This window comes from Magnolia sinica, chromosome 13 (assembly GCF_029962835.1).
Source record: "Magnolia sinica isolate HGM2019 chromosome 13, MsV1, whole genome shotgun sequence".
In the NCBI taxonomy this organism is placed as follows: Eukaryota; Viridiplantae; Streptophyta; class Magnoliopsida; order Magnoliales; family Magnoliaceae; genus Magnolia; species Magnolia sinica.
This window is the reverse complement of record NC_080585.1, coordinates 18359941-18371914: the sequence shown is the minus strand read 5'-3', so window position 1 is coordinate 18371914 and position 11974 is coordinate 18359941. Positions and strand designations below refer to the sequence as shown.

At 39.7% G+C, this 11974-nt stretch overlaps 1 protein-coding gene across 1 annotated transcript; it reads left to right on the top strand.

Annotated features, from left to right (window-relative positions):
* The first annotated feature begins 4194 nt into the window (after positions 1 to 4194).
* On the top strand, positions 4195 to 9951 carry LOC131224054 (rho guanine nucleotide exchange factor 8). Its single transcript, XM_058219629.1, has 6 exons — positions 4195 to 4390; positions 4970 to 5124; positions 5499 to 5573; positions 5706 to 5966; positions 6791 to 7111; positions 8752 to 9951. The coding sequence occupies exons 1-6, from the start codon at positions 4276 to 4278 to the stop codon at positions 9187 to 9189; spliced, it is 1365 nt and encodes a 454-aa protein (XP_058075612.1). The 5' UTR covers positions 4195 to 4275; the 3' UTR covers positions 9190 to 9951.
* Positions 9952 to 11974: the final 2023 nt, after the last annotated feature.

The following is an 11974-nucleotide window of genomic DNA, read 5'->3' as shown; positions in this document are numbered from 1 at the left end:
GAATCGAATGCTAATAGGTAAATTAAAAAAAAGAAGAAGAAAGAAAAGGTCTTAACACCGGATCGTCTCCTATTCTCTGTACACCCACGTATTTCCCACCGTCCAAAGAATGTAGGCCCGAATCCAGGAGGCATTTTAAAATGGAATTTTTAAAATTCCCATTTTGAAACATGTGTTGGTCTACTGGCCCACCATGTTTAGCCGGTGGGAAGATGGAATCGGTACACCGCCTGCAGTCTTTTCCATCGTACAAAATATGCCGAGAAAAACTTCGATACTCTGGCAGAGTGTGATGGATGATAGGGAAGCACTAATAAATTACTCTGAAATTGCTTACGTCGGATGCATATAATTCAAATTAAACCGTCAATTTATGTACGAAAGTCCGGATGTATCAAAAAGCAATAATTACTCTTATTTGATGATTTTACTATCTGATTTGATGACATTTATTGGACGGTTAAAAATGAAAAATATCCACTGGTCTTATTTCAACAAACAAGTGCCTACATATTGGTGGCTAGGATTGTGCAACGGATCTAATTTTTTTGACTGTGTATCAAGCGCCTACGCTGCCGGAGTATCAAATAACTTCCAAGAATGACATGTTTTGCTGCTAATGATTTCTTATTAATTAAGACCAAGATTCAGTTATAACGGTCAAAGTTCATGCTATATTCCGGGGGTATTCTCGGAATTCAAGCTCATTTTAGCTCCTCACCTAGCGGTTGCAATTGATGGTTGAGAGGGCGTTTTTAACTGAAATCCAGTGACACGTGTCACTCTATCAGGGCAGTCTATTGATAGGCCAGTCTCCCTTCCAAATTCCAATTCCCCATTTCAAATTTTGACTGATAAAAAAAAAAAGAAAGTCAAAATCCCTAATTTTCGGACGCGGATTGGTTACTACCCCACCAGGCCCCAGATAGAGACGGACGGTACTGGTAGGGGATCTGTGGGGCCCACGTTGATGTATGTGTTTTATCCACGCCGTCCATCCGTTTTTGACAGATCATTTTAGGGCATGAGACCAGAAATGTGGCTGATCGAAGGCTTGAGTGGGCCACACAGGTAAAAGGTGGGAATTGAACGCTTATAGTTGAAAACGTCCTGGGGGCTACAGATGTTTTGGATCAAGCTAATATTTATGTTTTCCCTTCATCCAGGTCTGTGTGACCTTATGAAACAGGTTGGATGGAAAATAAAAATTACGGTGGGACCTAGGAAAGTTTCAACGGTGGGCGTCATTTTCACCACTCCTTTCTGTTGTGTAGCACATTCAACTTTAAATCTACCTTATTTTTGGGTTTATGCTATAAAATGATCTTTCAAAATGGATGGACGGTGTGGATAAAACACACATGAAGGTGGGCCCCACAGAGACCCTGCCAGGACCGTCCGTCTCTATCTAGATCCCGGTGGAGGTGGTTTCCAATTCTCTCTCCTAATTTTAATGATAGAGAAAGAAAAATATACCCATGGCTTTTGTTACAATGACAAACACGTCCCTATGCATTTCTCACAGAAGTGCCATTTATTAGACAGTGGAATTACAGGAGAGCCAATCGCTTCGGCTGGATTAGTGTGCGTTTGTCACCACTTATGAGTTATGCCAGGGTAGCAACTCCTCTGCCGTACACATGGCATACGTGTACATCACCGCTGGCCATCCACATCATGGGCCCCAACATTGCTGAAGAATAGCCCAACATCGAACCGATCAGACCATCCTAGCCATTTGATTTTACCAATTAAATTGGACCGTTGGCTGTACAAAGGACCTAATTGTGGACAAATCATAGCCCTTAAATCAATCTGATTAGACAATGATAGCAATCTTATCCATCCATCACTTAGCTCTTCAGATTGCTAAAATTTCTATGAAGGTATCATACAATACTGATCCCAAAAGGTTATACACCACAAGAGGGGCCCACGGTTTGGTGATCCAAACAGTTGATATTTTGGGCCCTGTATGAAGATGGCCCATGAAACAGAAAGGCCCCCATGTCTGAAAGAATCATGAACCTTCAATAGGAATCCAGAAAATGGACGGTTAAGATAGACAATACAGCAACAGTGCACATTCACCACAAGAAAAAGGCCAAACGTAATGCAGCTGGGATCTTCCAGTCTGGGGAATTTTTGGTGAACCACATACCAACGGTTTGGATCACTATAACCGTCGGCCCCACTTCTACAAAATGAAAACCCCAAAAGGCCCCAGCATTGTATCATACCTCATACCTATAAGTCTATAACCGAGGTCATTTTAGTCAATTTACAGGAGAGAGAGAGAGAGAGAGATTTCCCGGGTTTTTTGCCACCCTTGACTTTCAAAAAACAAACCACAGAATCCAATCCTCTCCACCCTTTAAAAAAAAAAAAAAAAAAACACCCCGCCCCCCCCCAAAAAAAACTACATTTTTTCTTCATCTCCTCAAACATGCACCCCACATCTCATTGATTCAAAAAAAAAATAAAAATAAAAATAAAAATTTAAAAAAGAAAAGAAAAAAACAACAAAAAATCTAGCTCTTTGGTGGAACTCAACCCACCAAAACAAAACCAACCTCCAAAATCCACACCATTTTTCTCTCATTCTCTCCAAGCCTCATTTGGAAAATGGGCTCCTCCTCTTTCTCCCCCCCTCTCTCTTGAATTCTCTCCAAACACCTCCAAAAGAAAAAGGAAAAAAAAAAAAAACAAATAAGGAAAAAGAGAATCCATCCTTTCCTACTACATGGGCCTACTATCTTCTTGCTAAATCTTTTAACTCGGGTGGCTGGATTCTAATAATGGTTCGAGCCCTGGAACGAGAACACGATATGCATTGCGAGCTTCCTGAGCGTCTGGCTCATAGCCTGATCATGGAGAGCAGAGGTGGGGACGCACCGGTGGACGACAAGCTATCGTCCAAGAGCATGGGGGCTAGGTCCGACATCTCGTTGGAGAGCCAACATATTGGGTCCGCTCTCAAACGGACAGACAAGGCCCCCAAGTCGCGCCTGAGCAAGGATGGTGGTGGACCGGGTGGCAAAGACCGGGGACCATCTGGCAAGTTGTGGCCTTGAACTAATATAATTTCTTCCTTTCAGAAATGCAGCATGCACACATGGGGCCCAGCCATCTATCAGGTGGCCCTGCTGCATATGTGCCATTGCAGGGAAATTGGGCCGGTCTCGTCATTATATGGACCACACATTTATGTTGAATGAGGATCATTGGTTAATCCATTTTATCTTCCATTTGTCTTGCACCTGCTTTGCCAACCTGATGACTGGACTAGTCTTATTTTCTACCCACGGCACATTCCGGGTCCCTCGTGATGAACAGCCCAGATCTCACATACAAATCGACACTGCAGGAAGAACAGGATTAGAAAGCCTTATCTTGCAATTAGCCTTGGCATTTCTGTCTAGAATTAGATGAAATTGGAATCATACATATGAATTGGGTAAGCTGTGATCTTCAATTGTCTTCTAGAATTTCGGATAGATCATATGGAGTTCGAAAACACATCAGACATCGTAACTTTCTGCATCAGAAGTTAAAATGAGATTCAGGTTAATTGAAATTATATGAAATTCAAATGCACCTTAGGTCAGTGCCGCATTGTATTATAAAGAATTCTGGTTTTTGCCTTAAGAGGATCAGCTCTCTCCATGGTTTAAAGACTCGGACTCAATTAGACCCAATCCAGTTCAATACCCGAGTCACCCCCGACTCAGATGAGTCAGGCCGATTCAGCCCTAACTCAGGCGAGTCACGGATCGACTCATGGCCGGGCAAATCGGGTCAAGTCACCGAGTCATTTAACCATGGTTCTCTCTATTGTCTAAACCTAGGAAGCAGGGTACAGCCTAAGATAGGTTTTTGCCTTCCAAGTAACTGCTAAAATGGTACATGGGAATGCCTTGAAGAATGCCTGCTTCTCATACAGATAACCTAATGTACAATGCGAGAAACCCATGCTTTGGGTGGTTATGGCTATTTGTATTTGCAATCCAAACAATTCAGTGTTTTTCGTACATTTGTCGTCTCCTCATGCATGGAAATTTCACATGGGCACATAAACACGCCCTCTCAGTGGGAACGAAATAGTTGAAAAGAATACTATTTCAATACCCAAAGTTGGAAATGCGTGTAATATACTATTTCAGTCTTGAAATTTTAAAATGGGTGTATGCAAATCAATCAGGGTGGGTGCACATAGCATCTCGAAAACTTGTAATTTTTATTTATGTATATCCTTGTTGTGGGTCTGACTCAGATATGGAGTTGATGAAGGAAAGGTTTTCAAAGTTGCTTTTGGGTGAAGATATGTCGGGCGGAGGGAAGGGTGTGTCATCCGCTTTGGCTTTGTCTAATGCCATCACCAACCTAGCAGGTATTATTGGTCTCTCTGTTTATCTACTCCATTATCATATTCCCACAAACTTCATTATACCACATTCATCTACATGCCATGAAATTAGTGATTCTTTTGCTGGCTATAGACTAATAGAGTGTTAGTTTTGGTTGCATTTGGATGCAGAATTGAATTGAATTGCGGTGATTTGTTTGATGAAAGCAAAAACGACCCAAGACTAGGCTCCAAATTGCAACTAGGTTTCTTTGAAGTTAGGTTTGAAAGGAAGTTAAATATAAATTTACAAATGTTTCTGTATCATAAATGAACCAAAAGTTGCAATAGAATTCAATAGTGAATCCAAACACAGCCTCAGATTTCCTTTTTCAATATACCACCTAGCTCATTTTCTAACTGGTAAACTCAAATATGTTGTTATATTACATTCTTTAGGGTGATCTTGGTTGTACCAAATATCATGAAATTTCTAATTTGGTATAACCAAACACAGCCTTATTTTACAGTTTTATACAGATCATTATTTCCTTTAATGGGTATGAGCCCAAATAGCGGAAATTTAATGGGTTGCTTTTGACGTTCTTTCCAAATTCTGTGCAGCTTCTGTGTTTGGTGAGCAATGGCGTCTGGAACCCATGTCCGCAGAGAGGAAGGCAAGGTGGAGAAAAGAGGTTGACTGGCTTCTATGCGTCACCGATCACATTGTCGAGTTCGTTCCTTCCCAACAGACAGCCAAGGATGGAACGAGCATGGAGGTGATGAAAGAAAACTTTCCTTTTTTGTAATAATTTATCTTTCCACGATTTCACCACCTCAATCATTCCAGAATTCATAAAGCTTCATAAGGGCTAGTTAGATATCCCATGATCTGCAGACTAGATGGCCGAGTGGCCAGCAAACTAACAATTTTGATCAGCAAGCTTGGGGTAGAACAGAACGCTACCATTTTATTCCTCTTGAGCACTCCATGCATCTTGAGTCATTTTCATTGTATGTTTTTGGCCCTTTTTGCCGCTGGAGCAGATCCCATCATCTGCATTTTGCATACGGGTAGAATGGTCCTACTAACCCAAAATGTGGATTTGTGTGAATTTGAAGTGCTCCATCTAAATGCTTTGTTATTTAACAGATTATGGTGACCCGCCAAAGGACTGATCTGCTCATGAACATCCCTGCTCTGCGTAAACTCGATGCAATGCTCATCGTAAGATACTGACTAGTCTCTATGTGATTGCCTGAAGATAGATGCCCACTGTTCCATGTGAACTTGAAAGATTTTTTTATTTTTTTATTTTTCTTTTTTTCCTCCCCCATTCTGTGGTTTTGCTAAAATCAGGAATACCTTGATAACTTCAAAGACCAGAATGATTTCTGGTATGTGTCAAAAGATGCCGATGAGGCTGAGAAGCGACAGGGTGATAAATGGTGGCTTCCCACTGCTAAAGTGCCACCTGAAGGGCTCTCCGATGTCTCGAGAAAATGGTTGCAGTTCCAAAAGGATTCCGTGAACCAAGTGCTGAAAGCAGCTATGGCTATAAATGCTCAGGTTCTCTCAGAAATGGAAATCCCTGAGAACTATCTTGAATCCCTTCCCAAGGTAAAAAAGAAAAAGGAAAAATAACAGGAAGGAGATCTTATTTACTAAGGTTTCTGTGTTGGGCCCATATTGATTATAAGCTCACTTCTCCAAATAGGTTTTCGTTCTCTAAATGAGGAAATTTTCCTTGAGTGAGCATTTGGTTGCTCCAAGTTTCATAAAATATCATGAAAATTGTCACCAAATTAGACATTAATCATGAAATTTCATGCTATCTGGTGCAACCAAGCACACTGTAAGGCTGTGTTTGGATGCACCATTGAGTAGAATTGCAACGATAGGTTCAATTGAGTGGAAACGTCAAAATTGGGATTACTGTCCTTACTATTTCATATCGAGTGATTAGGTAGACTAGTCTCCAAATCTCAACAATGTTACCTTCTAGTTGGATGTAAAAGTAATGTGACTGTGATCTGAGGGCTACTTCGTCATCGCGAATGTTGAGGTATTTACAATTGGTCATTTTCTCTCTATTGCACCAATCACAATTCAATCCGGTAGTGCATCCAAAGCAAGGATTGACAATTGATTTTGATGTACCCTATCTCGCACCACTGAAGCCAGGCCGTATTGCCCTATATCGGGCCGATACAGCCATATCGGTTATCAGGCCATAAATACTGCTTTTGGACAACATTTCAAATCTTGATCCAAAGACTGCCTAACAACTTAGACAAATAGAACATTTTCATTTTTACTAGTTTACAAGCATGATCGGTTTGTTCCCTTCATTGGTTTTGCACATATGTTATCTCTATATCAAAATCTTTACGCAATAATCAGAAGTATGCTCTTTTTCTTGTTGAATTTTCCTTCTTGGGTAGAATGGAAGAGCGAGCCTCGGGGATGCAATGTACCGGGGTATTACAGATGAATACTTCGACCCTGAGTTATTCCTCGGACAAGTGGATCTTTCGACGGAGCACAAGATCCTCGAGCTCAAGAATAAGATTGAGGCATCCATCATCATCTGGAAGAGGAAGATGAACAACAAAGATGGGAAATCTTCTTGGGGATCAGCAGTGAGCATGGAAAAGAGGGAGCTGTTTGAGGAAAGAGCAGAGACCATCTTGCTCCTTCTCAAGCACAGGTTCCCTGGCATTCCTCAATCTTGCCTCGACATTAGCAAGATCCAATACAACCGGGTAAGAAGAAAGATTTTTATTTATCATACTTTCCACTACAATGATGTGTAAAGATAGTCGTCACAAGCCTATGCCATTAACTTATGGCATATGTACCAAAATATCAGATGTGGGTCTGGCTTCCATGTCTAAGGTTGCATTTGGAAGTACGTTCAAACCACATATACAAAAAAATGTGAGAACTCTACATTGAAAAGAGGCCGTGTTTGAAAAGAAGTGGAAAGTGGATTTCCAATCAATGGGCTACTGTTTCCAATTGAGTTTATTTTTTTTCCTGGAAAAATTCTGTCCAATCGCTAATTCAAGACACCCAATTCAGCTTAGCTATTAGAGAATTTAATCAATTTGAGGGTTTTGATTTTATCAACTTGATTACAAGTAGATCAGGTATTTCCTCTCTTACCATAGGTACTTTGTGAATGCTAGGTTTTTTTTTTTTTGAAAAGGGTACGTTGGTGTTCACAATAAAGTCACAGATCGATTATATCTCTTACCATGGGTACTTTGTGAATGTTAGGTTTTTTTTTTTTTTTTCGAAGGGTATATCAAGTGTTCACAATAAAGTCACAGATTGATGATATATTATTATAGAGTGTTTGAGTGAAAATAGGAAACCATTTCAGCAGAGGAAGCAAAGTATCAACTTATAGAGTACAGAGTAAAAATTGTAAAGGATTGTTATTAGTTGAATTATATCTAAGCTAGTTAGCTTGTGGGACACTTTATGGATACGTCTTGTCATTGAAACTCTCCATTTTCATTTTTGAATACACGAAAAAAGTATAAAAACATGTTTTACAATTTTTTTTTTTTCTTCCTGTGATTCATATTTCTTGATTGGAACTTCTCTAATTGCGATTTTTATCCTGCATCAGTGTGCCATGGGCTATGATACTTGGTAGCGGTATTTAAAGGATGTGAATACAAATACGGGCACAGGACATGCATGGATACAACTAGATCTGTATCCTGCTTTTTTTGTAACTACTTAGAATAAAGCCCAGATCCACTCAGCATGTGGGTCCCAACACTGGGAACATGTGGATGGGTCAGAAAACTTCAGCCAAGTTTTTCAGAGCCTTATATTTGTTTTGCAAGCTGAGGCCCATCTGACCAGTAGACCAACCTGATTCTTGGGATTGGACATCAATATAATGGTTCTTTCCTAATGGATCTTGGACCAATCTCGGACCTATCATTGCCCACATTCGTGCACTTATAAAGCTCATAATTCAAGTATATTGTAAGGATATATGAATGAAATATGAAAATATAAAGAAATGAATATCATGTATCTTACCATGTTTGGACTGATTTTCACTCTTATTATTATTATTATTATTTTTAATTCTAATGGTCCCATCTTTAAATTATCATTAATAACAACCATGTTCCCATATGTTAGAAGTAAAATCTATACCCCTATCTACGTTTTCCTAAACTTGTGTCCATGTTCGTATCTTTGCACATATCCATATCGTCTTATCAAAGGCCATGGTATGTCACTGGTATGGCATTTTCACTACTATTGCATGTTGAAGTATTTGAGTAGGAAAGCTATTAAAAAAATAATAAAAAATCTTTCTCATATTTTTGAGCACTTATCTATCCTAAAGATTCGATTGATCTTGATTTTGCAGGACGTTGGACAAGCCGTTTTGGAGTGCTATTCGAGAGTACTAGAAAGCTTAGCTTACACTGTCACCTCTCGCATTGATGATGTGCTCTATGCCGACTCCCTCACTCAAAATCCATCACTGGCCGAATCAAAGAAACAAGTGTCATTTTCTGAAACCACTGAGCCAGTGAAGATGGCGAATCTTGGAGAAGAGGTGGCAGAGAAGCCGAATTCTACAGAATCTCCTTCTTCGATGACGCTCTCAGACTTCATGGGTTGGAATTTAGAACAAGAGCCAGAGGAGCAGAAGGAACCAGTAAGTAATTTGGAGGACATGTTGAGCTCAGACGATGGGAAGATCATGAGCAAGCCTCCAAACATTGTGACTAACAAGAAATTTACATATATGGAGAAGCTTGAGAACTTGGGAGGCTTGAGAAGCCCTGCAGCTCGCCACTAAGGAGTCGTCTTATACAGTAAAATGGGAGAGAAATAGAAGGAAAAAGAGCTTCAAAATTCCAAATGTAAATATGTCTGACCCATGAAAGTCTTGTTGTGTGCTGACTATCCATATTGTTTCTTCCCTCTTTTTGTCGACTGGGAAGCGTTGCTATTGAGTTTTGTTGCATTTGGATGCTCATTTCTTTTGTACTTTAAATGGATTTGTAGATCTGTAGCTACTAATATCTATTGATCTCATATGAGAGAGAACGAGAGCATGAAATCTTCTTGTGAAGAACTGGGACTGTTTGGGCTGAGCGATTTGCGAAATCCACGGATTTCAAATCTCCTCTGTTTGTTTTTCATTGGCAATTGCCAAGTCCGTGGATTTCCCAAATCGACGCCCACATAAAATCCATGGGTTTGGGCAAAGCCAAATCCCCAAGAAAACTAAAGACTTGCCAAATCTACAAGATAAAAACTTTGATACTTTGGCAGAGAGTGATGGATGATATGCAGGCACTTTGAAATTACTTGGAAATAGCACATGTGGATGTATCATGAAAAAGAAGAAGACTTATTTTATTACCTGACAACTGGATTGGTGGCATTTATTAGAATGTTAAAAATGAAAAATATCCAACAGTCCTATTTCCACAAACAAGTGTCCACAAATCAGAGGTAAGGATTGTTCAACCAATCCTATCTTGGGATTGCGACTTGGCAAAGTGGGCTGCACAATCTAATCAATTATATTTGAATTAATTTATTCAACTTCTACAATTTCTCATATGCAGTCTGAGTATTATGTAAACTCCTCAATCTATAAAATGAAAGACTTTCTCAAACGAATTAAAAGTTATTATCTTGCAAAAAATGCTCTGGCATTGCAATAAATGCTCCCCAAAAGCATGGATTTGTAGTATGATTCCAAAACTATAGACTTTGGATTTCCCAAATCCATGAATTTGGCAAGGTCATGACTTTACCAATTTCACATTTTCATTCCCTGATCCCAAACAAGGCCAATATGATCTTCAAACGATATGTGAAGTATATGGATTCCTCTCGTCTTAATGAGAGAGTTTAAGGAATTCTTTAATGTCATTGCATGTTCAGATAGAGAGAATCCAAAGCATGGACATAGAAGACCACGGTCGAATTCTCAGTGAGTGGAAAACTACATAATCTTGTTATTTGCTTCGGAGTGCAGTTTTCCATTGAAATATTAAAAGGTCAATGGTCCAAGGATGAGAGGAGTCTCTTGTAACTTTGGAAATTGACACTTCTATCTTCTCAGCTGGATTCGTGAATGGGTTCGTTCCCAATTTGAACATTCATACACACATCATCACCATAAAAGATGAATCATGATATGGGCCACACACCAATTATATCTTACCACGTTGCCCGAGCTTAGGGGGTAGTTGTGGGCCCTTCTTGATGGGTAGTATGTCAGCTGTGGCTGTGGAGCTGAGATAGGCAAGGGTGGACCCACCACCCAATATCAAGAACTTGAGCAACAAGCCTCTCCTGATGAATGGAGCTGCAAATGTCTCAAAGAACTTTCTCTGCATTTCCATGTCCACATCAATCGATGAAAATGCAATGCATGCATAAAGAGAAAACATACATACATCGGTATAAATGCATAGAAAGAATTGCAAGGAAGAGAAAGGTAATGCATGTCTAAGGTATTGATACCATTCTTGTAGTTGCTAAATCCCAAGTTTACATGTGCTTTCACTTCTTTTAGAAGTACCATCATACTTGCATAAGAGAGGAATTATATAGGTGGGGCCCCTTGGTTCAGTGATCCAAACCATTGGTCTGTTGAGCTAGTGTGGATGGTGCATGATCTGAGAATTTTCTCAATCAGATAATCCTAACCTTCCAATTTGTACCCTTCAAATAGATGGTCCACAACAGAAATAGCGCGGTGGTCTGCGTTCAACTGACGAACAAGTAACAACTGTACCACAATTCTTAAAAATGTTTCATTAAAGATTATATTCCTGATAAAGAAATAAATCCTAGTTGAGATTACACAATTGATGCATTCACCCCAATCTTGTGATTGCATGTCTACCAAGGTGTTGGCTCTTCCTATCAGCTATTTCATTCTTTGCATAAGTCAGATGCCTCTATATCTTATGCTTTTAACATAGTAATGGATTTTGTAATCCACTTTTATTTCAACCATTGCACGAAACTCCTTGAATTTTTTTAGCACTTTCTATGAGCATGATGTTGCCGCTTTCAAGGATCGAATGCATCAAACCATAGAAAAAGGGGGAACTGAAAACCATACTTGCAATGCATGCCGCTTTGCTGGAGAAAAGGATGACTGTAGTTTTTGGTCAAAAATAGTTAGTGTCTAATTTGGCCCAACCACCTTATTCTCCTAATTTTTCTAAGCCCTTTTCATGTTGGGCACAACTCCTAAAACTCAAAGGATCAAATGTTATGATCGAACTAAAACTTACTATTATTAGTAAAAACGAAAATAAAATGGACTTTTGACCGTCGATCTGATGGAATCTCTCAAATCCAGCATGGGTGACCCGCAGTGTAACGGGGTTGGTTGGCCAAAGTAGCTTCTCCTACCCAAAATCATATATGATACATCGAAAAACTCATCTCAGTTTGCGAGATACGACTGTTTTAAGGTTTTGATGGTCTGGATCATTTCTGCCTCCGATTGGGCCTTTTCTACTCCATATTTGCCATGAAACTGTCTGCAACCTGCTCTAAATCAATATGTGGCCCATCTTCTGGTCATGTCCTAACCATTTCTATTCTTT